Source organism: Sarcophilus harrisii, chromosome 1, assembly GCF_902635505.1.
Source record: "Sarcophilus harrisii chromosome 1, mSarHar1.11, whole genome shotgun sequence".
In the NCBI taxonomy this organism is placed as follows: domain Eukaryota; kingdom Metazoa; phylum Chordata; class Mammalia; order Dasyuromorphia; family Dasyuridae; genus Sarcophilus; species Sarcophilus harrisii.
Genome location: NC_045426.1, coordinates 36911016 through 36937584, shown reverse-complemented (window position 1 = coordinate 36937584; position 26569 = coordinate 36911016). Strand labels below are relative to the sequence as shown.

At 33.5% G+C, this 26569-nt stretch overlaps 1 protein-coding gene across 1 annotated transcript in view; it reads left to right on the top strand.

Moving 5' to 3' along the window:
- The window catches only part of LOC100914366 (contactin-3), a 399985-nt gene that overhangs the window by 307456 nt on the left and 65960 nt on the right, over window positions 1–26569 (top strand). The window contains exons 6-8 of the mRNA XM_031954064.1: window positions 20913–21116; window positions 23275–23377; window positions 23940–24124. Coding sequence (XP_031809924.1) covers window positions 20913–21116; window positions 23275–23377; window positions 23940–24124 — 492 coding nt within the window. The remainder of the gene's footprint in view (window positions 1–20912; window positions 21117–23274; window positions 23378–23939; window positions 24125–26569) is intronic.

Genomic DNA, 26569 nt, shown 5'->3' with positions numbered 1-26569 from the left:
ATACATAAGTGCATACTGAAATATATAGATATATGCCTGTATTGGTATAAAGATAATATAATTATAGTATGAAATATAAGAAGCAGCAAACTTAAATATTTTTGCTTTGAGGAGGAAAACTCAATTTGAGCTACAAAAAAACTGAACCCCTGGCACAGAGTAGGGATTTGAAACATGTTTAAAGACTTAAGAAATACACCTGAAGTATTATTTTGGAAATTTCCAACAATTAGATCTAATTTTCAGTTCTATTAAAGCTAAAACATAAAGCAGATCTTGATTATTTTGGAAGAAGAGAGCTAATTCAATTTAGAGATTATTTAGTTCAATTATGTTTTCCATCTCTGTCATCCTCCCCTTCTCTGTTTTTCTTCATTCTCTCTTCTCCCTCCTTCTTCTAAACAATAGTTAAGCGCTTAAAGAACTCCATAGATTGTTTTCAGACAGTTTGGGCAGGTGAAAAACTTCAAATACTCTCAATACCCATGAAAAATAGTGGCTTATATTTATATTTCACTTCAAGATTTACAAAGCATTTCATAGCTATTCTATCATTTGAGTCTCACAACAACCCCGTGCTATCATTAAGCCTGTTTTATAGATGAATTGAGAAGGTGATTGATTTGCCCAAGATCACAAAGCTTCTGGTCTTAGAAGACAGCCTTCATATGTTCCATCGTCTAGTAGCCAAGTCTTTTGTGATCTCTCTCCAAACTCAGCTACAGTCATCCTCAAGGGAAAAATCATTGCTCAGCCTGTACTCAAAGCCTTTCAAAGTTTAAAGAATATATTACTGGTCCTATTTCAAACCAGGGCATTAGCTTTTAACAGCACAGGCTCTCCTTTGAAAAGGCAGTTGGTGGGACACTGACTAGTATGTTGGACCAGGAGTCAGGAAGATCAGACTTCAAAATTTAACCTCAAATACAAATTAGACATGTGACTTTGGACAAGTCAGTTCACCTCAATTTCCTCATTTGTAAAACTGTGATAGCAATAGCTCCTTTCTCCCAAGTTTGTTGTTTGGATCAACTGATATGGGATTTCTAAGAGTACTTAGCATAGTGCCTGGTATGTATCAGGTGCTATGTAAATTTCTATTCTTTTCCTCTTAAGTGCAATGAGGTATAGGAAGAATATTTGAGTGGAAGTTCATCATCAGTAACTTAAAAATTGATTTCATTGATATTTTTAACAACAAATAGATTTCCCTTCATCTTCCTTCTCTTTTCCCTTCCCAGAAAGCTATCCCTTAAAAAATAAGTAAAAATTCAGCTAATGTAATCCATACATTGAAGCAATATTCCATTATATACAAAGTTCCAAAGTGATGGACTTCCATCTCTGGAAAAGAGAGAAGGAGATTTAATTATCTTTTAATTTATTGCAATTTTTTAAAAAGTATCACAAGCCAAACATCAAAATCATTATGGGCCTTTAATCATCAGGCAATAAGAACCAGCTATACCCAGAGAAAGAACTCTGGGAGATGACTATGAACCAGTACATAGAATTCCCAATCCCTCTATTTTTATCCACCTGCATTTTTGATTTCCTTCCGATTCTTTTTGTACAGTAAAATAACTGTTTGGACATATATACTTATATTGTGTTTAATTTATACTTTAACATATTTAACATTTATTGATCAATCTGCCATCTGGGGGAGGGGGTGGGGGGAAGGAAGGGAAAAATTGGAACAAAAGGTTTGGCAATTGTCAATGCTGAAAAATTACCCATGAATATATCTTGTAAATAAAAAGCTATAATAATAAAAAAAAATCATCAGGCAATAAACTAATGACCACTCAGTTGCCTAGTTAGTTTATGAGAATTTATTAATATTCTACTGTGTGCTGGGCATTGTGTTGGGTGATGGAGATTTAAAGACTAAAGTAAAATACAGCTTGACCTCATAAGCTTTAATTCTAATAGATTCAGAATGGCTTGACATAGGTGCCTAATTTTGCTATTTCACCTCCATTTTTTTTTTCATTTTTTAAATGTACTTTAAAGTACCTAAGTAGAATTTTAGCTGAAATGGGATTTTGTGTATATTATTTTTAGGTAACTTTGCCATGAAAAGAAACACCTCAATTTTGTTGTCCAGAACAAAACAGTACTGGTGAAAATATTCAGATTTTTTTTTTTTTAATCTGTGAAATAAGACTTTGGTTTTGGTTTTGATTTTGTTGTTTTGTTTTTTTTAATTGAAGAGCTGGCTAAGATAGACAAGCTGATGAATACTACATAGAAGTCTGTATGTGTTATGATGCAATAGGATTTTAAGAACCTATCATTTCACAAGTTCATAGATATAGAACTGAAAGGTTTCTTAGAAGCTATTAAATTCAACCCTGTCCATTTTCCCAGTTGAAAAGACTTGGTATACAGATTTCGAAAGACTTGACCAAAGTCACATAACTAGTATGTATCCAAAGTGGACTTAGAACCCAGATATTCTTGAATTCCATGTCAAGCACTTTGTCCATTACTCCCCTGATGGAGATCCCATACCTCTCTGTGAGCTGGGATATAGCCATCTTGTGTTATTAGGGACAAAAACAATAGATGATCTAGTGGACCATCCTCCTTATGGAGAAAAATTTAAGTAGCTTACCAGACTGTCAACAACAACTTAGCATTTCCTTACTAGCTACATTCTCAGTAGTATAATCTAAAAATGATGGAGAGAGAGCAGGGATATATCTGGAAAACTGAAACTCTTTAAATTAGGACAAAACATTGGAACTATGTATACAATTATCATGATAGAAAAGGAAAGGACTTCATTTATTTATTTTTGATTCACATTGCTTTCTGAATCATGTATAGGGAAAAATCACGGGAGAGAAAAACACACACACACACACACACACAGAAAAAAAGAAGTGAACATAGCATGTGCTGGTTTACAGTTAGTCTCCATAGTTCTTTTTTCTAGATTCAAATGGCATTTTCTGTCCAAAGACTAAAAGACTATTTGGATTGTTTTGGATCACTTAACCACGTCTTTCATACTTGACCATCTCATATTCTTGTTGTTATTATGTACAAAGTATTCCTAATTCTGCTTGTTTTGCTAAGCATCTATTCATATAAATCTTTCTTGGGCTTTCTCAAATCAGCTTGCTCATCATTTTTTGTGGAACAATAATGCTGTGTTACCTTCATAAACCACAGTTTACTTAGTTATTCCCCAATTAATAGGCATCTACTAATTTTCCAATTCTTTGTTACCACAAAAAGAGCTGCTATAAACATTTTTGCACATTTGAGTTCTTTCTCCTCCTTATGATTTCCTTGGGATGCACACCCAGTAATGGCACTGCTGGGCCAAAGAGTAACATTTCAGGCCTTTGAGCATAGTTCCAAATTTCTGTCCAGAGTGGTTGATTCATTTCATAACTTCACCAGCAATGCCTTAATGTCCCAGTCTTTCCACATCTCCTCCAACATTTATCATTATCTTTTCCTGTCACCTTAGCCAATCTAAGAGCAGTGAAGTGGTACTTCAGAGTTGTTTTAATTTGTATTTCTTTAATCAAAAGTTATTTAGAGCATTTTTATATGGCTATAATGGCTTTATTTTGTCATCTCAAAATTGTCTGTTCATATCCTTTGACCATCAATTGGCATTCTTATAAATTTGAGACAGTTCTTTATATAGTTTGGAAATGAGATCAGAAAATTTAACAGAAAAAAATTTTCCTAATTTCTACTTTCCTTTTAATTTTGTTTCTGTTGGTTTTGCTTATGTAAATTTATGCAATTTTAAAAATTTAATGTAATCAAAATTGTCCATTTTGCCTTTCATGATGTTCTGTAGTACTTCTTTGGTCATAAATTCCTCTCTTCTCCAAAGGTCGGATAGGTAAATCATCCCTTGATATCCCTTTTTGCTTATCATATCACCCTTTATGCCCAAATCATGTACCCATTTTAACCTTATTTTGGTATGAGGTGAGAGATGTAGGTCTATGTTGAGTTTTTGATATATTGTTTTCCAGTTTTCCCAGCAATTTTTGTCAAATAGTGAGTCTTATTCCACAAGCTGTTATTTAGGAGTTTATGAATTACTAGATTACTATGGGCCTTGATTCTTATGTTGTATGTATCTAACCTATTCCACTGATCCACCATTTTATTTCTTAGCCAGTATCAAATGATTTTGATGACTGCTGCTTTATAATATAGTTTTAGATCTAGTACTGCTAAGCCACCATCCTTGGTATTTTGTTTTCATTAATTCCCTTGTTAATTTTGACTTTTTATTCTTCCAGATGAATTTTATTATTTTTCTAGCTCTATACAATGATTTTTTTTTTTTGCAGTTTGATTGTTATGGCAGTGAAAAAGTAAACCAATTTAGGCAGAATTGGCATTTTTTTTTATTTGTTCACTCTACTCATAAGCAATTGATATTTTTCCAGTGGTTTAGATACAACCTTATTTGTTTGAGAAGTCTTTTGTAATTTTGTTCATATGTTTTCTGGGTTGGTCTTCATAGGTAGACACCCAAATATTTTATTATGTCTACAGTTATTTTAAATGAAATTTCTCTTTCTATCTTTTGCTGCTGGGCTTTGTCAGTAATATATATATATATAAATGCTGATGATTTATGTTAGTTTATTTTATATCTTGTAATTTTGCTAAAGTTGTGAATTTCCGGTTGGTTTTTGGATCATTTTCTAGGATTCTTTAAGTATAACATCATAATATTTGCACAGAGTGATAGTTTTATTTCCCCATTGCCTGTTCTAATTAATTTATTTTGCTTTTCTTATTGCTAAAGCTAACGTTCAACAAATGTTGAATGATAGCGGTAATAATGAGCATCCTTGTTTCACCCCTGATCTTATTGGGAATGCATCCAGCTTCTCTCCATTACAAATAATGCTGGCTGTTGGTTTTAGATAAATATTGCTTATTAGTTTAAGGAAAACTCCCTTTATCTTTATGTTCTCTAGTCTTTATAATAAGAATGGGTGCTGTACTTTGTCAAATCTTTTTCTGCATCTATTGATTATCATATGATTTCTGTTGGTTTTGTTATTGATACAGTCAATATGGTAATAGATTTTCCTGATATTTTCCTATTCAGGAAATAGATTTCTTGAATCAGCCCTGCATTCCTGGTATAAATCCTACTTGGTTGTAGCATATTATCTTGCTGACAAATTGTTGTAATCTCTTTGCCAATATTTTATTTAAATTTTTTGCATCAATATTCATTAGGGAGATTGGTCTGTAATTTTCTTTCTGTTTTGGCTCTTCCTGCTTTGGGTATCAGTACCATATTTGTTTCATAAAAAAGAATTTGGCAAGACTCCGTTATCTGTTTTTGCAAATAGTTTACCTAATAGTGGAATTAATCATTATTTAAATGTTTGGTAAAATTCACTTGTAAATCCATTTGGGCATGAGGATTTTTTCTTAAGGAGTTCACTGATGGTTTGTTCAATTTCTTTTTCTAAAATGAGACTAGTTAAGTATTTGATTTCCTCTTCTGTTAATCTTGACAATTTATGTTTTGGTAAATATTCATCTATTTCAGTTAAATTGTCAGATTTGCTGCCATACATGTGGGCAAAATGGCTCCTAATTATTGCTGTAATTTCTTTTTCATTGGTGATAAGTTCACCCTTTTCATTTTTCATGCTGGTAATTTGTTTTTTTTTCTTTCCTTATTTAACTCAAATTATCCAAAGGTTTATCTATTTTCTTGGTGCTTTCATAAAACAAATCCTTAGCTTTATTAATTAGTTCAGTGGTATTTATTTTCAATTTCATTACTCTCTCCTTTGAGTTTCAGAATTTCTAATTGGTATTGAATTGGATTTTTAAAATTTATTCTTTTTCTTTATTTTTAGGTGCATGCCCAATTCATTGATTTCTTCTTTATTTTATTCAGGTAACCATTTAGAGATATAAAATTTCCCCTAAGAAGTGCTTTGGCTGCATCCCATAGGTGTTGTTATGATGTCCCATTATTGTCAGTCTCTTGGATTAAATTGTGGATTGTTTTTGTATTTGTTGTTTGACCCACTCATTCTTTATAATTAGATTGGTTTCCAATTGGTTTTTGTCTATTTTTCCCCTGAATTAATTTTATTGCATATAATTTTTATTACATCATGGTCTGAAAAAATTGCATTTAGTTTTTGCCTTTCTGCATATGATTGTGAGGTTTTATGCCCTAATGAATGGTCAATTGTTGTGTAGGTGCCAGGTATCACCAAGAAAAAGGTGAATTTCAGTTTCTTCCACTTTTTCATTTTTTTTAACTAATTGGACTGATTCTTGTTTTTTTTCATAAAATTGTTAGCTTACATTTTCCCCATTCTAGTTTTTAATGTGTGATTTTCTTCAGTTAGATTTTGTATCTCTTTTTACATTTGGTTAATTCTCAATTTGAAGGTGTAGTTTTCTTCAGTGTTTTGTTTTGTTTTGTTTTATTTTGTTTTTTTTTTTTTTTTTTGCAATTGACCAATTTCATTTTTAAAGGAATTGCCTTCCTTTTCCAAGCTGTTGACTCTCTTTTGCCTACCTCTCATTTCTTTTCTCATTTTTCTTCTACCTCTCTTATTTGCCTTTGAAAGTCTTTCATGAGCATTTCCAAGAAACCTCCTTGGGCTTGTGACCAATTCATTTCACTCTTTGAGATTTCCTCTGTAGACATTTTGTCCTCATCTGAGTTGGTGTTTTGGTACTCCCTGTCACCATAGTAGCTTTCTATAATCAAGGTTCTTTTCTGTTTCTTACTCATTTTCCATTTGCTCTTTTTTTTATTTTTAAGGTTGAGCTTTGCTCCTGAGGTATAAGGGAAGCTGTCCCAAGCTTTCTGTGTAGCTCTGAGTCTTGACTTTGAGCATAGGGGCCCCTTGTATTTTCAAAGGATAGCTTTATTTGCTCTTTCCAGGAAACAGTTCTGAGGTTCCCAAAACTTGCCTTTTCAGGTGAGACTGGGGACAGCCCTACTGATTTGCTCCACTACTGAGCCAGCATCAAGGATCTCAGTTGCTTCTGCTGTCATTCACTGGCTTTTTCAGAGTCTATCTGAGCTGGACTGAACACCTTTTTCACCTCAGTGAGATTGACCTTTCCTGAAGTTTTTCCAATCTATATTGAATTGGAGAGTGGTTTCATTTTATCAGACTCTATTCAGAGACATTGTTTCATGTTGTTTTTGAGGGAAATTGGGAGAGCTCAAGAAGCTTCCTAGAGTCACTCCACCATCTTGGCTCCATCCCTGAAGTCTGAAAAGGAAAGGACTTTAGAGGACATGAAATCCATCCCTCTTATTTTATAGGTGAGAAAATGACTATCTAGAAGAAGACTTGTTCAGGGTCACACAGAAAGTGTCTGAAATGGGTTTTGAATTCAGATCATTTTGACTCTTGAGTCCTATATTCAAACTATTTTATTATTCAAAGAATTAGTGGAATTGCACCAAATTTGATGTCTGAGGACTTCTGTTTTAAATTCTTCCTCTGATGATTTTTCCCTGTGTGACCTGACATTCTGTGATCTAATTTGAGGTTTTCTTGACAAAGATACTAAAGTGATTTGCCATTTCTTTCTTCAGATAATTTTACACATGAGAAAATGAGGCAAAAAGGGTTAAATAACTTGCCTAGATCACAAAGGGCAGATTTGAACTCAGGAAAAATGAGTTTTCCTTGCTTCCTAACCCAGTGGTCTATCCATTGCATCATCTAACTGCTACTCTACTCCTACCCCACCCCACAATATATAAATGTAAGATTAAGCCCAGGAAGTTGAATTATCTTTCCCAAAGTCACAAAGGAAATGCCAAGATGGGACTTGAACAATGACATCTTCTTGATTCTCAAGCCTCACCAGTCTTTGGGTCTCATGTCTTTATTTGTACCTCAGAGAAGTTGGTTTCTCAGGTCACTTCTAAATAGATTTGTGATTCTCTGAACCTGTGTGCATGAGGTCTGGGTTCTACTTAAATCCTCTTTGATCTTCTCCTTTTGGAAGGTATGAAAGAAAGTCTGCTTTGATTCTTTATCTGAGTTTCTGAATTCCTCATAGTTTTCTCAAGGGAAAACATGCCTGGGTCTTCAAAATAGGGCTTTCCCTGGAGCTATTTCCATATGTCTAGTAAACTAGAGTTCTTGAAATACCCTAGTGTTGCTTTGTGATTATTGCTTCTGTCATTTTTCCCCAAGAAAATTCTGCAAGTTTTTATTTGTTTGGCACAATCTGGACCCCACTAAACAGTTTCTGGAGGATTTTTTAATACCTACAGTATAGAGATATCTCCCACGATCCACCTTGATGTACAAGAGATCTTAGTTTTGATGAATGATTTCCTCATGGATGATTTAAGTCTTCCTTTTATTTCAGATACAATCCATGATAAAATATTCAGATGGCCAGCTTACTTTAAAGGTCAGGTTGTTTTGTTGAGACTTTGTTTATTTCTACAATGTAGGTTATGTTCTTTATAGCAGTTTGATTTCTCTGAACTCTGTGAAAGAAAATTCAGAAGAGGTTAGAAATCAGAAGTAAGATGTCTTTCATGAGACTGTACTCTTTATTTCCATTTCGATTACACTTCAGAAGTAAATTTCCTTTAGAGAATCATTTACCCTCCAAAACCCCTGAGGAATCATTTGATGTGGTTAGTAAATGAGCCCCTAGTGATTTGAAAGAATTGAAGTTTCTATACCTGACATACTCTTTCTTATTTACCAGTGAAAAGTGGCACTTGACTTCATTTTATTTTTATAAACTATAACTCAGAGCAGAAATTTTGTGACATTGCCAAAGGAAGGAGTTTAAATTTTCATTTTTAAAAATTAAACTTAATTAGAAAGGACCCTTGCATTTTGATGATCTTCTTTAATTTACTAGGCCTTAAATATTTTAGCATTTTCTCTACAACCTTTCCCGTACGAGGCATTTTTGTATTATTTGCCATGCTGAAAATCTTCCATCCAAGATTGGATCCCAAGAGTGGATTTGGGAATTGCATCAAAAAAAAAAAAAAAAAAATCACTACCTTTGAGTTTGTTAAAAGTGTGAGCATCCTGTAGCTAGTATATGCTAAGGAAAAAATTTCCATTTTGCAAGGGCAGTATAAATTTTACATGTCATTTTAATAGCAAGGCAGGTCAATCAAATTATAATTGGCTCCAATTAGCACTCCCCTGAGCTGTACGATTCTTTACCTTCACCTGAACTGCACTTAAAGTAAAATATTATTTACTACTACTGAAGTCACTAAAAAAAAATGCCTACAGTTCAGGCTGATGAAGGAGGAAAGTACTCTACTGACAACAGGATTTGGTATTTATTTACAATCTGCATACCAAAACACACATTTTCTTAAATGTTAAAAAAAAAGGTATTATCGAAGTGCCCTTTTTTTAGCTGCACAAGAGCATTTTGGCAGAGCACAGTATGAGTTTGCTCACCACATTTTTGGACCAGGAATGGAGCTCAGCTCCACAAATAGTGCCCTTGAGGGCAACAATTTCTTTGGAAGTTTCATTTCTACAATCAATCAACCAACAAGTATATATTAAGAATCCATTATGTAATTGGCACTGGATAGAAAGAAAAGATGTGAAAACAATCTTGCCCTTGCCCTCAAGGGGCTTACATTCTATCAGAGGAAATAAAGTGTGTGTGTGTGTGTGTGTGCAATTTGTTTCTTTTTATTTTTTTCATTTGATGCTGGACTTATAATTTCTCTTTTGAAAGAGATCCTGGGGAGATACCTTCTCTACCACTCCACTTTGGCAAGTTAAATTCTTCTAGTTGTTAGGAACACTCAAGTGAAATGACCCATACAGTTCATGTAGCCAAGACAGGACTTAAGTCCAAGTAATTCTGAGCCCAATTCAAGTCTCAACCCACTAGGCAGCATCTTGTATATCTATGTGTGGTAATGGGTGTATATACAAACATACATATACAAAAAACAAGCACACATTATTTTTTTAATAAACATATATTGGAAAAATACTTAATAACCACTCTGTGTCTCCTACTTCCTACCTTTGCGATCTTGAGCAAATCACTGGATCTCTCTGAGCCTCAGTTTTCTCCTCTGTAAAATGAAGAGGTTATGCTGAGCAGTATGTAATGTTCTCTAAAGAGATACTGTCCTTTATTTAGCTTATGCTCCAAAGTCCAATGATCCATTTTGACTTCTCTTGCAACTCCTTTATCATCTATCTTGGATCATGTCTCCACAGAGAAATCCAGGCAGAATTCAGTGATGCTTATATCTAGAAGGTAAGGCAGGGATCCTTAAACTATGGCCCATGGGCCAGATGTGGCAGCTGTGGACATTTATCCCCCTCCCAGGGCTATGAAGTTTCTTTATTTAAAGGTCCACAAAACAAAGATTTTGTTTTTACTATAGTCTGGCCCTCCAACAGTCTGAGGGACAGTGAACTGGCCCCCTATTCAAAAAGTTTGAGAACACCTAATTAAGGTGTGGAATTTTCATCCACCTTTCTAGAATTTGGGTTAGCTTTTATTTATAAATGTAAGCTGGCGTCAGGAACATGCAGTAGTAACATGGGTAAACGCATGTTATTCAGTCCATTTATAATTTCAGTGTTTCCTCCTTAAAACCAGACACAGTTGCCCTTAACTACTCTGTGAAAGAGTCTAAGACATTTAAGTCTCATCCCCACAAGACATCCTTGAATGTAAAATGAAAGGGTTGGAATTTTCCAGCTTTGTTACATGTTATTACCCTTCCTATATGCTATACTCCAAACTGACCTTTTTTTTCCCCCTTCTTCACATACAATATCTATCTATAATCTTCCCATTTTTATTCCTTTGATCTGGTCTTTGCACTTTAGTGTTTGGAATGCTTTCCTTCTTCCATATAACTAAAAATCTCTTGGTTCCTTCTAAACTGAGAGCAGGTTCTACCTTCTGATACAGTACTGAAATGATTCATGCATTTTGGAGAGCAATTTGGAACTGTGCCCAAAGGGCTATAAAACTGTGCATACATATTTAACATATATCGGATTATTTGCTGTCCAAGGGAGGGGGTGGGGGTAGGGAGGGAGAAAAAAATTTGGAACACAAGCTTTTTCAAGGATGAATGATGAAAACTATGTATGCATGTATTTTGAAAATAAATAAATAAATAAACAAAAACAAAACAACTGTGTATAACCTTTGACCAGCAGGATCATTTCTAGGTCTGGGTCCATATATATGCATATATTTTGTGTCTATACAAAAATATATTTATAGAAGCTCTTTTTATGGTGGCAAAAATTTAGAAATTGAAGGGGCGATTCCTATCAACTGGGGACTGGCTGAATAGGTTGTATTTGAATGTAATGGAATAATGTGTGTGTAAGAAATAATGAGCAGAATGGTTTTAGCAAAACCTGGAAAGACTTATGTGAACTGATGCTGAGTGAAGTGAACAGAACCAGGAGAACATTGTACATAGTAACAGAAATATTGTGTGAGGATCAATTGTGAATGACTTAGATATTTTCAACAATACAAAGATCCAAAACAATTCTGAAAGACTTATTGTATATATCTATATATACATATATATATATATATATATATATACTCTCTCTCTCAGTATATATATATATATATATATATATATATATATATATATATACACACACACACACACACATATGGAGGTAGTTAGCACATAGACATATATATATGTATATTTGTGTATAAATATATATGTATGTATATGTACTAACTACTTCCATAGAAAGAACTGATAGAATCTGAATGCATACCAATGCATACTTTTTAAACTTTTGGGGGGGTTGGGAAGTCTCTGTTTTCTTTCATAATATTCTTAATATGGAAATATGTTTCACATGCTTGCCCATATTTAGCCTCTCAAATTGTTCAAAAATGAAGGGGAAAGGAGAGAGGCAGGAAGAAAATTTGGAACTTGCAATTTTTTAAATGTTAAAATTGTTTTTATATGTAATTGGAAAAAATAAAAAGATACATATGTGTAGATATGTGAATAATGCATATATATATGTATATGAAATTTATTGAATTCTACTAAACTACTAAAAAGCTAAAGTACTAAACTATTCAGCTTATCTACCATGATTTTAAAATTTTGTCTACACTTTCCAAACAATGAAGGCTTTAAAAATGTTCTCCTATCTATGAAATGTGGTCCAAAAAGCAGTATCTCTGGAATCCAAGGACTCCCATTTAAAATCCAAAGCCCCCCCCCGGTAGTCTTAAACTAGTCATTTAACTTCAAATTGCTTCATTTTCAATTGCTCTGAGAAGAGGGGCAATCCATAACCTTTGTGATTTTTTCCAACTCTAAATCTATGCTCCAACGTTTCCCTCATTCAGTGGAGTTCCTGATGATGACTGACAGGAAATCTTATGAAATTTTCATTTTTAGACAATTCATGATCTTAGAAGTAGGCAGAGGACAGAAGCCGTGCAGCTTAGGGAACATGACCAACAGGCCAGATTGCCAGGCAAGTGTGTTAGAACAGAACTTTGCCCCCACATATCCCACTGCCGTCTGGTTTTGTTTAACCCCATCTCATTAGTACTTGAAATTTACCAGTTAAAGATGTATTTGAGTTAGTAATTTTCCTCTTCCAAATATACAAATAACCTTAAGAAAATTAATCAATTATTCAGTTTAGTATGAATTAATTTGCCTATTACTTTCCTTCTAATTTCTAATTGTAATAAGGTACATTGAAGGAAGAATTTTTATTTGAGAGATTTCTGAAATTTGAAATTGAAAAATGAAATTTAAGTTGGTCTAAGTCCTCAGAATAGGACTTCAAGTAGCATAAGGACCTCTAATGAAAAGTATTAGAAAGAAGAAGGGGCATACAAAAGGTAGGTGATTCACAACCCATCTCTGGCCAGTTCTGTACTCACGAAAAGGGAAGACAATTTTCTTCATCATCTTAATCTTTCTTACCATATTACATATGGTCATCATTTAGGGTTAAAATTGACAACCTAGTCCTCCAGTTTAACTGCAGTATAATAGGGGTCTTTACGTTGGCCTATACATTCATGCTTTATTTATAACATTATTTCTCTGGAAAACTCATTTCAAGATCTAAATAACAAACTTATAATATAGTCTTTGAGACTCAACCTTAATTGAAGGCTGGCTATGGGCATCTATCTATCTACCTATCTTTCTGTTCGTCTAATTAGATAAAGATAGAGAAGTAAATAAATGGAAGGACATAGATTATAGATATAGACATAGGAAATAGATATCTGTAAATAATAGCTGTAGATGATGTATTGAGAAAAAGATAGCATGGCATAGTAGATAGAAATTTGGCCTCAAAGCCAAGAAAAATAGACAAATATGGATTCTGAGACTACTTCTGGCTTATACTGGATCTATGACACCAAACAAATTATGTTGCCTCTCAGTATTCTTGGCAACTGTCTGAGAGTATAAGTTGCAGAGAAGATACAGAACTGAATTGATGAGGAGGTTTGTATGCACATGCATGCCACTAAAAACAGAGTAGTAAAATAGAAACATTAGAAATATGGAGGTAGAGCCTCTGGATTAAAATCTTGGCAAGCTACTTGCTCTCTCTGGTTTCATTACTTTATCTATCTGTGCCCCAGGTCTTCATCTGTAAAATAAAGGGGCAGAACTACGTAGCTTCTATGATATATATCTATATATGTATATAAATTTATATGTAGAGAGAGATGATAGACAGATGAATGATAGAGAGATGGATAGATACATGATAGATGATCAAAAGATGGATAGATGACAAATAAATGATAGAAAGTTAAGTTATAGATGGTAAATACAGGACAGATAAATTGATGATAAATAATAGAAATATAGGTGATAAATGTATAGATATCTGAGAAAGAAACAGAGGTAGAGAGACAGTAGAATAAAAGAGAGAGAGAGAGATATTTGTAGGTGCTTAATAAATGCCTACTGATTGAAATTCATACCAGAGTATTAATAATCAAGTTTCTGTGCTTAGTTTTTATAATTTTCTTTTAGATGATTTGGACTGTACAATTTTAAAAACATCAATTTTGTAGGTTTACTAGTTATAACTTTAAACTGCTTTCATAATAATGATTAAAGAACTAACAAAGAAATACAATCTTATTTGTTAGAATTTCTTTCAGGAGCCTTTAAAAGGATTAACTCTCCTTCAGAATGAAGTTTTATAATGGAGCCCAAAGTAGCCCCTTAAATGTCACTAGTTCTTATATTAATGTATCTCTAGAAACATTATGTATCTCTAGAGTGACATATTTCATGTTAAATTAGTTATCCTTGTCCTTAAGTGACTGTACAAGGAATAAGCTTAAAGGAATAGTGTAATTCATCAAGTTGTTTCTGGGAAAGCAGGATTTCAGTACTTATTCTTAGTTTATACCTTTGATTGGTACAAGTCTTTACTTAAAAAAAAAAAAAAAAAGGTTTTTTTTTCCTATATTATCAATATTAATATACCACTGGTAATGTTAAGTATAACATTAAGCCAATATTAGTAAATAGACTCAGGTAATACATTAGCAATATAGAATAGAATAGAATAGTAATAGTAATAGACTACTTTACAAATTTGGCTTGTCTCTGTGTGTGCATACAACATATACATATATAAAATTTGTGTTGTCCTTTTTAATTTATTAGAATTTATAGAAAGATTTCTCAAGTTCTCCAAAGAATAATATATATTATGCATTTGTACATATCTATTTACATAATGCAGATATACATATATGCATATGCCTGTATGTGTATGTATATGTGAGTATTTCTGTGGGTATATGTGTATGTATAAATTTCAATCTGAAACCAGCATCTATTGAGGTTCTACAATTATTTCATTACAAATAGACTCTAGCAATATTTACATTAGTTCATTAAAACTTTAAAAATTTAAGAATCACATAATAAAATTATTTTTTACTTCCAATGATCAAATTTATATTTGTAGTATTTGAGGGAAATTATTCCCCAAAATAAAGTGAAAAGTTAGGCTAGACTCTTAGTAAGATATAAAAAGAGGTTATCTGTGAATTTGATCATGAATATTCTCAAAGGAAAATCCTTATTATAAAACATGGTAATGATAATATTATATCATCAGAACAAGAAGGTATGCTTCTCTGTTGTTAAAAGGGTTTTTTGTTTGTTTGGTTTTGGTTTCTTTTTTGTTTTAAAGGGAAAAGGGTGAGATAGGGGAGAGTCCAAAAGGATAAATTCAAAATGTGGGCAACTTCCAGAGTAGAAATTCCAAACTGTGATACATGAAAGCCAATTTTAAAAATTTCTCAGTGGAGACTTTTGATGAACCATCTCCTGATATAGATATCACAGAATAAATTATGAATACATGCATGTATTTCAGGATGTGACCTTTGTATGGACTTCTTTTACTTGACTATGTTTATTTGTTAACAAATCTCTGCTCCTTACCTCTTTCAGTTAATGGAGATGGTAAGATGAGTACAAGTACCTGGGTTGGCTGGAAATAGTGATTTTTTTTTTTCCTGAGGCAATTGGGATTAAGTGACTTGCCCAGAGTAATACAGTTAGGAAGTGTTAAGTGTCTGAGGTCACATTTGAACTCGTGTCCTCCTGACTTCAGGGCTGGTGCTCTATCCACTGCACCACCTAGCTGCCCCAAATAGTGATTTTTTTTTTTTTTTTTTTAAAGAGAGAAAGAAGAACAATTGTAATTTTATTTGGTTTTGGATTTTTTATATACATGGAAGACAACAGAAGGAATTTGTAAAGGAAGCACAGATAAGCAGGATAGTTCAGAAAATTCTATTTATATATCCTTTCTTTACTATAGCCTGCTTGGGAATGGGAGAGATTGAAAAGGGGAAAAGAATAAAGTAAATAAGTTTCCCAGCAAAGGACAAAAGAACAATTTACAAGAAGTAAAGAAAAGATGGGTACTCATGAATATAATTTCTTCTACTAATAAATGTGTATAATGTCTTCTACTAATAATAACATGAAAATTCTCTTTTGCCTTGTTTCATTTTGTTTTATATTGCTTTTCTGTTTTTATTTTTGCTTATTCTTTCTTCAAATAAAATGAATTTGAAAAAAAAGAAAGCTATATTTATAATTTTATATATGCATACACATTTCCACATACACATACACACATATTTCAATGTACACATCCATAAGATAGCAGCATGAATTAGAGATTCACAATTCCATATAGAATCTTCTCATATTCTGCTGTATGTATAAAAATATCATCCCCCTCTCCCTTCGTCTCTCCCTCCCACCCCCCACCCCCACCCTGGCTTTGGGAGATAGGAGAAAGTAAAATGGTATACTGGTTGATTATCCCTTAGGAAGACTGAGTCTTGAGTCACAGGACCTGGGTCCAGATCTTGTCTCTGCCATTTAATTTCTTGTGCGACCTTCCACAAATGTTTCCCCTTGGATCCTTAGCTTCTTCATCTCTATAACAAGTATTATGCCCTGGGTTGTGCTTACAGACCTAGTGTGTGCTGGAGGCAGGACTTATCCATGCTCTTCTGCTTCTTATTCTAGTACATAAATGAGAACTTTGATTTTCAGCACATCTGTAGAAAAATGTGTTATTTGGGCAGGTGGAACAGTTTATTTAGGCCAGATACAAGCATATTGACTTTTAAATGACTATTTTTTTGGGAGAAAAGTGAATCCAAATCATATTTAGACTTCTTTAAGACATCCCTATCATTTAAATTTGAGTGTCTTTATACTTATTTGAGTTATATATGTGTACTCATGTACCAATAATGATGTATATCAAAAAATTTGCACCAAAATGGAAACAATTTCAAGGCACAAAATAAAAATGAAGTAACATGTATCCACTAAAAATTGAAGTTTAAATCTTCCCTCAGTCACATACTAGCTATACGAACCTGGGCAATCTGTATAACCTCCTTCAGCTTCATTTTCCATATTTATACCATTAGGGGAATAATAGTACCTATATCACAAGATGTTTATAAGGATCAAGGGAGATAATATAGGGACTGTACTTTGTAAACCCTAAAGTACTGTTTAAGCATATTATTATTATTATTAATTTTTTTCTGAACATTGTGATATCATATGACCTTCCTCCTCACAGACAGAACCTTAATTCTACTTCTGGGTTATAAAGCTCTCATAGACAAACTTTTAACATTGAATCAGGCCCCTTGAACACTTCCCATGGACCTCCAAACCAATTTCCCATCTCCTTCTCACCTTTAAACTCTTTTTAATATATTGCTTCTTCATTTAGAATGTAAACTTTTTGAAGATAGGACATACTTATTTCTGTATTACACTCTTTAGCATATTGTCTTGCATATTTTGTTGTTCCAGGTCCAACTTTTCATGGTTCCATTTGGGATTTTTATTACAAAAATATTGCAGCGGTTTGTTGTTTCTTTCTCTAGCTCATTTTACAGATGAAGAAACAGAGACAAACCAAGTAATATGATTTTCCCAGATTCCCATAACTAGTAAGTGTCTGAAGCCAGATTTGATAGATAAGATAGATAAGTCTTTCTGCCTCCAGACCCAATACCCTATTATGCCACCTTGCTGTTCTTCCATGACACATGATAAACTTTTAATAAATAGTCTGTGTACTTATCTATGTGTCTATCATCCACCTCTGGCGTTTATCTCCCCCTATTTCTTACTTGTGACCCCAAAAAGTTATAGTATACATAACAACCACATCCACACAAACTATTTCCAGGTCAATCAGATAGGTAACTAACAGACTAACTGATAGGACTCAAACCCATAGCTGAATTTAGGGGAATGTCTACTCCAAGTATGTGAAGATTTCATTCAATGGAATGGGTGGATGAGAAGTTTGTTCCAGTGGCCATGAATGAAGGCACCTGAAACACCTGCTGTGGAGTCCTTAGAACTTGGCAGACATTAAAGACACTGAGGTCATCTACTGCATTTGGTTCCATCTCCAGTTGTTCTAAGTTTTGTCTTCCCACTAAACTTTGATTATTCTCAGAGAATGAAGCCAATGACTTAGCACAATTCTGCCCCTTTTAAATACAATTCACATGCGAGTCAAAACATCACCCCAAGTGGAAATTGGAAATTAGTATGGCAGAAACTAGGCATTGACCCACACTTAACATGGTATACCAAGGTTGAAATGGGTTTGTGATCTAGGGATAAAGAATGATATTATAAGTAAATTAGAAGAACATAAGAAGTTTACCTCTCAGATCTGTGGAGGAGGGAGGAATTTGTGACCAAAGAAGAACTAGAGATCATTATTGATCACAAAATAGATAATTTTGATTATATTAAGTTAAAAAGATTTTGTACAAACAAAATTAATGTAGACAAAATTAGAAGGAAAGCAATAAACTGGGAAAACATTTTTGCCTTCAAAGGTTCTGATAAAGGCTCCATTTCCAAAGTATAGAGAAAATTGACTCAAATTTATAAGAAACCAAGCCATTCTCCAACTGATAAATGGTCAAAGGATACAAACAGACAATTTCAGATGAAGAAATTGAAATTATTTCTAGTCATATGAAAAAGGTGCTCCAAATCACTATTGATCAGAGAAATGCAAATTAAGACAATTCTGGGATAACACTACACACCTGTCAGATTGGATAAAATGACAGGAAAAGATAATGATGAATGTTGGAGGGGATGTGGGAAAACTGGGACTCTAATACATTGTTGGTGGAACTTTGAACAGATTTAATCATTCTGGAGAGCAATTTGGAACTATGTTCAAAAAGTTATTAAACTGTGCATATCCTTTGACCCAGCAGTATTCCTACTGGGCTTATATCCCAAAGATATCTTAAAGGAGGGAAAAGGACCCGCATATGCAAACATGTTTGTGGCAGCACTTTTTGTAGTGGCTAGAAACTGGAAACTGAGTGAATGCCCATCAATTGGAGAATGACTGAATAAATTATGGTATTTGGATGTTATAGAATATTATTGTTCTGTAAGAAATGACCAACAGGATGATTTCAGAGAGGCCTGGAGAGACTTACATCAACTGATTCTAAGTGAATTAGCAAAATCAGGAGATCATTGTGCATGGCAACAACAAGACTATACAATGATCGATTCTGATAAATGTGGCTCTCTTTGATAATGAATTGATTCAGACCAGTTTTCAATTTTTTATTAATGAAGAGAGCCATCTATACCCAGGGAGAGGACTGTGAATACTGAGTGTGTACCACAACATAGCATTTTCACTCTTTCTGATGTTGTTTGCTTGCATTTTTGTTTTCCTTCTCAGGTTTTTGATCTGATTTTTCTTGCGCAACAAGATAACTATGGATACGTATACATACATATATTAGATTTAACATTTATTTTAACATGTATTTGAATACCTGCCATCTAGGGGAGGGTGGGAAGAAGGAGGGGAAAATCTGGAACAGAAGGTTTTGCAAGGGTATGTGTTGAAAAATTACCCATGCATATATTTTGTAAATAAAAAGCTATAATAATAATAATAATAATAAAACAATAACAAAAAAAACAAAAAAGGATACACTGGAGAGAGGAGAGATTTGAATCAGGTATACCAATGAGGAGGCTATTGCAATAATATAAGCAAGAGATGATGAAGGCCTATATTAGAAACTATTTGAATAGAAAAAAGGGAACAGACAGAAGAGATATGGAAGTAGACCTGACAGAATAAAATTGTATATTGGATATGTTGCTATGATAGAGAAGGAAGAGTTAATAGTGACATCCATATTAAAAATCTATGTAATAAAAAAAAATGATGGTGCTAATAGGCAAGTTTAGAGAAGAACAAGGTTCAAGAGAAGGACAATTTAATGACATCTGCAATCTGTTATAAACCATTACCGTCTGTTCCTCCTGTGTGGCTCACTCTGACCCATCAAAGACAAAAAGGAGGTTTGGTACATACTTATTGGTGACTGTCTCAGAGACCTGAGCTTGTCTCAGAGAGCTGAGCTTGTTTCTGAGGAAGGTGATTTGGGGAATAGAGAAGGGCATGCTTGTGGAGGAAGGAGTGGAAATTTTCTAATGATACTTACATAACAACTTCTGTGAATGTCCAGGAGCAGTTAGGTAACAACCTCCCAGTTGGATACCTGGCTCAGAGCAGGGAGGCTGCTAACTTGTATGGGGCTGAGAATATGGTCTTTTTTATTTCTTTTTCCCTCTTTTTTGGCAGGAGAAGCACAATGAAAGTTATTGTTGTGTTATAGTCAATTCTTCTAACTGATCAATATGGGATGATTGTGATTAAATCCGTATTTCCACCTATGTTGATCTCATACCCCTTAAGGTCAGACAATAGCTAACTTGGATTGTGGCCACTACTCCCATGAAGACCACTAGTTTTAATGATATGGACGCTTTCTGATTTGTTTTGCTTGGCTACATTTTGGTCATTTCATGGCAGGTCTCATGGGATAGGGACAGGAAAAACAAAACAAAAGAAATAAAAGCCAAAAACAGGGACATCATTAAAAATTAAAAATAAAGGAAAAGGAACTTTCTGAAGGGGATGTGAATAATAAGGCAATATTGTTACTACTCTATTTAATGTACATTAAAAATAAAAAGCAATGATATTCAAGAAAAGTTTGCATTTTATATAATTCTCTTTTTCCCTTAGATATTAAAAAATTCATGCTTATCAATGATTGTCCAATTCATAACATAAACACCTTTAAAAAGAACAGCTCCTTTGTAAATGGCTATGTGGTAGTTAAACTGTTCATTGGCAACAACAGGTCTCAAGAAAATTCAATTATACCCCTTTGCTTAGATGCTTCACAAATGCTCAAGCATTCCTCATTCATTGTAATCTTTTTTTTTTCTGCTTCAAAATCAAAATTAGAGCTTTCATATGCTTGGATCTTCAATGAATACCCATCATTTGTGCAAGAAGATAGGCGGCGATTTGTTTCTCAGGAGACAGGACACCTGTACATAGCCAAAGTGGAACCATCTGATGTGGGAAATTACACCTGTGTTGTGACTAGTACTGTTACAAACAACAGAGTACTAGGTTCTCCCACTCCTTTGGTGTTACGCACAGACGGTAAGTATTTGTTTTAAAAATATAATTCTGGGAAAAATTTTAAAAAAGAATAGAAAACAAAATAAGAAACATAATTTATTTTCTTCTAGTCTAGAAATAAGGCTTATTGTGTTTCTTTCATAGAAAAGCATATAGGAAGAAAAGTTCTGCCCGAGATGTTATAGGGTAGAGGAGGAGGAAGGAAAGTTATGATTTATTTACATTAATGGAGAGAGAACCAACATCAAGATTATAGATTTAGAGCTAGAAGAGACCTCAGGTCATCCAATCCAATAATCTTCATTTTATGAATGTTGAAACTGAGATCCAGAATATTAGGTTGACTTGACCAAAGCCTTATAGGTTCAAAAAATCAGCCAAAATTTGAACTGTTCCTCTCAATTTAAAAATCAGCATTCTTTCCATCAAACCATGATTATGTTATAGAAGCCTCTGTTGCGGCATCCTATGATTGGGATATGGGATTGGGCTTTGATGTATTTCCAAGTCTCTATTGTGTGAAGAAATACTTTCAACCCTTTTGGGGCTCCTTTTAACCCTTTTAAGTCATGAATTAAATTCATTACAGCAAACACATGAACATGTTTTTAAACAACAGTGTTTTAATGAACAAGCATTACTGTCTTAATAAATGACCTATAACAAAATTATAGTAGAAAAGAAGAATGTGGACAGTTCTTGGACTATGTGTATATTTGCATCTGACCTCTAACAGTTAGTATTTTACTTGCCACTGGTGAGCTCAAAACTATTACACATTCTACAAAGACTGTTAAATTAATTGACCTCCTGTTAATCCTTAGAAAATATACCTTGGGGATGTCATAATAAATCATTATATTTTGTGATTACTTAAAGCAGAAAGCAAATAATAATTCTGGTTTTTTAATCCCCTTCTCTTGGTAAATTTAAGGAGAACAATAATTTCTCCAAAAATGCTTTTTAAAGTTAGAATTATGCTAAATTGATGCAGAAGCAAGAAATTGTTTCTGTCAGCAGAAGACTTGGGTTCAGAGCCTGGCTCTAAGCCACTTATCCCCTGTGTGATCATGGGCAAGACATTAAATCCTTTTGTCCTTGTTTTCCTAATCTATATAATGAAAGGAATGAACCAGATAACCTCTGGACCTCTTCCTGCCTCTAAATCTATTATTCTATGAGTCTATAAAATGGTGCATAATAGGTCTGAAAAAAATTATCCTCGCTTCCAAAAATTCCCAATCCCTGTCTTAACTTTTTTAAAACCAGATCAAAAATATTCAATTTGGTTTCTCCCTAGTCATCTCTTAATTGTCACCTATAAAAATCATTGGACAAATAGTAGGAAGCAACAATTCTGTGTGTTTGTTTATCTACTATCTATAGCATATAGATTGTATATATTTTACTATCTAAATCTGTCATATATCAGTGTTTGCCTAGTTATATCATCTATAATCTATCTCTATGTATATCTATCTCTATTTATCATCTGTCACCTGTCAATCAGTTTACCTATTCATATCATCTCTCCGGATGTATATTTATTATTGAGCTACCAATATCTATTATCTATCAATTTGTTTATTCATATCAATTATCTATCTCTATGCATATCTCTCTGTCTCTATCAATCTATCAGTGTTATGTATCCATATGTATATCTGTCATGGATCAATCTGTTTACCTTTTTATACCATCTATCCATATGTATATCATCTAGCTATTTATATTTGTTGTGTATCAATCTGTTTGCCTATTTATATCATCTATCGTCTATCTCTATATATGTCTATCTAGCTATCTAAATCAATCTGTTTACTTATTTGCATCGTCTATCTATATTTTATCTCTCATCTAGTTATCTATATCTACATCTTTATCATCTATCTATATATATTCATATCTGTCCTCTATCATTTTATCTGTCATTCATAATTCAATTCAACATGTCATATCACTCAACGCAACTCACTTTTTTTTTTCCCAAGCACCAATATTGCATACAAGGCATTGGTCCTAAGTATCGATAGTACAAAGTGAAAACAAAAAGCATTGAGTCTTCTCGAGAAGCTTTAATTCTTGTACAAAATATCACTTATTCATATGAACTCACAAAGAGTTGAAAATAATACAAGAAAATGAGTAACACTACTTTCTTTGTACTGTGGATTTGCAGGTGTGATGGGTGAATATGAACCCAAAATAGAAGTCCAATTTCCAGAAACTCTTCCAGCAGCCAAGGGTTCAACTGTGAAATTGGAATGCTTTGCTCTTGGAAAGTAAGTATTTTTAATGTAATTTACCAATTGTCTAATCACCTATTTCAGTGAAGGTTAGGATGATATTTTGAAAAATGTTTCCCTTTGTTTTTTATTTGTCAATCTGTATTTCTATAGATCTAAAGGAAAGTGATGAAACAACAAAGCAAACAAACTTTTGTTTTTGTCACCACTCTCCTTTAGATCTTTTGAATGAAAATTATTTAGTTTTATGGAAACAATTTTATGGGAAAAATCAAGAGAAATAACCAACTTTGCAAACTTTAATGAATCTCCATATTTTGTATTTTCATTCCTCTTTTATAATTAACTCTTCCTTTCAGTTTTTCTCTACATAAGAAAGTATTTATAAAATGCGTAAACTTTCTTATACATCTACCAAAAAACTTCTTTTGAACTTTTGAAAATACAATTTACATATATCATTGATAACAGAAGTATTGTACATGGTGATATGAGGGAGTCAGTTTTCCTTTCCTTCAAAATATATATGCCTGATTCCCATGAAATGATTCTGATTTTGATTTTAGAAAATACAAATAACCCCATAATCTACTTTTAGTCCAGTACCTCAGATCAACTGGAGAAGAAGTGATGGATTACCATTTTCCAGTAAAATTAAAATGAAGAAATCAAATGGCATGCTAGAAATCCCAAATTTCCAGCAGGAAGATTCTGGTTTATATGAATGTATTGCTGAAAATTCAAGGGGAAAAAATGTTGCTAGAGGGCGTCTCACTTATTATGGTAAGTGACCTTGGACAAGCTGACTTCTCTAAACCAGTTTCCTTATTCATAAAATGATAGGAATGTAATAAAATATTCCTATAGTCTATTACTATCTTTATCTTCTGTATGTATAGTTTATGTGTCTATGGGTCATCCTTAATTGGGTATATATATTTGTAGTTAAGGGAGGATAGTCTAATTCATTAGTATGCTTGTAATATATCCTCTTGTTTTAAAAATAACTCCTACTCAGTTTTATTCTGGGAGTTTGGGGAGAAGAATGAATCTCAATAAGATTCTTTTTTAAGATTCTAATCAGATAGGAATTTAGCTCATCATTTCATCTAAAAAATGATAGTGGACTTTAGATTGTGAAATTACTTTTGTATCTTCTTATGTTACTTTGTCATCTTTATTAAGGGGGGGAGGGCAGAGAATTGGAAATACAACAATCATTCTAGTGATAACCACATAAGCAAGGTTAAAGTATGGAGTGTTCATGGACTTTGTGGTATCCCAAAAATATATATTTGATATTGTTTTATGTTTTTGATTTTTAAATAAAAAATTATTAAACTTAATAAGTTTGTGGTTTGGAAACAGTATCATTCTTATTTAGATTTTATTTGTTAAAAAAAAAGTTTTTTAGATATATTTTTTCAAATCCCTTCTGCTAAATGTACATATGGCATGCACACACATGTGCATCCCTAAAGTCTGTGTTAAAGAAATAAAATAGGAAATGTGATTTAACAAAATAAAATTTTGAGACTTGAACATGATATATGCCTTTATACATCACTGATTAAAAATATGGCAAGGCTGATGAGGTTGATGGTTGGTGTTAAAAGCAAATCTTATTAAATGAAATTTTCTTTGGGAGAGTTCATCTAGATAATAATGTGAATTTTTTATGACATGCAGGATTTTTATAAAGAATAACTGAGAATTCCAGGTGTAAAAGATTGAGTCAGGGGATAAATTATGATTTCCACGGGACACTAAGGATATATGCAGGATTGCTGTAATATAATTGTTAGACTGATGGTGCCAATAAGAATATCAAATTAACAAGGCTCTTTAAAGATTATAAAAAGTGTCTTTTAAACAGTATTTCTTTTGATTATTACAACTGTTTGAGATAGAAGTTACCATTGCTTCTGGTCTATTATTTTGTATTGTTTGAACTATACTTGTGATTTCACTGATATTTAGGACTCCCACTGAGATAAGTCCTTCTCCACTCTACCAATATAGATTGACAACTGCTCAATCAACTATATTCTTAGAGAGTTAAGTGCTTTGTCATGGGCAACATAGCCAGTATGTGTATCAGAGGTCCTACTTGAGCCCATATCCTCTTAACTTCAAGTCAACTCTCTATCTACTATGATACATAGCCTCAATATTACGTCGATTTTACAGGGAAAAAAATGAGGCTCTGAGAGATTGATTGACTTTCTGAAGGTCACACAACAAATGCATAAGGTGGAATTTGAACACCTGAAAAAATCCAGGACTCTATCCACCACGTCACACTGCCAGAAATAGGTGTATGCCCAACAAACATTTCTATAATTTTAGATAATATATAGTTTTTTTTAAATACCCCAATCTTCTACAAATTAGTAACTTCACAGCCAATTCTCTAATAACTAATAATGCTGGTCAGATCCTTGCTTAATCCTCTTGTATGTCAATCAATAAAGGTCTTAAAAACATCCTTCCCATCACTTAAAAGAAAGAAAATAGCCTTTGTCCAGCCATCAGCTATGCATTAAAGGGAAGAGGCCACCAAACAGCCCCTGTGTAGAGCTCTAACACAGGAGGGTTAATGGGATCCAGATTTGGAGCATGTCAAACCTGAATGCCCTTACAGCCCCTCATCAGCATAGAAACAACAAGGCTTAACACCTAATTAACACGAATAATTAAAATAGGAAGCTAACAGATGGTAGGTTGGGATAAGTTCTTCCCTGCTGTGCCCTCCCAACTCCCCAGACAGTCTCCCCAGAAACAGCCTTGCAGTGGTATTGGTGTCCTGGGCTTCCTGCCCACCTCACCCCGCAATGACTGCCAGCTTCATGCCTGAAGGCAACATTTGCTCAAAACTCACTATTTATGGCTTTTTTCTGAAGACTTCTGACTCCATGACTCAGAAAGAGACCGTGGGCAAAGAGACAAAGGAAGATGTCCCTTCCTGTACTCCTGTGCTGCCAGTGTTCCATGTACCCCGACCCCCAATGACAAGTATGGTTTAGAACCATCTGCTGGGAACTTGATTTAGCATGCAGCAAAGATCTTCTGCAATTTTGGTTTGGGATGAAGAACAATCTCAGAAAACCATTATAAGGGGGCTGCTTTTTTCCATACTTAAAGAGAAAGAAAAAACATATGGTCCTTGAAATGGGTCTTTACCTTCTCTCTCTTTGCAAAAACATTTACAGATATGTTTATCTCTAT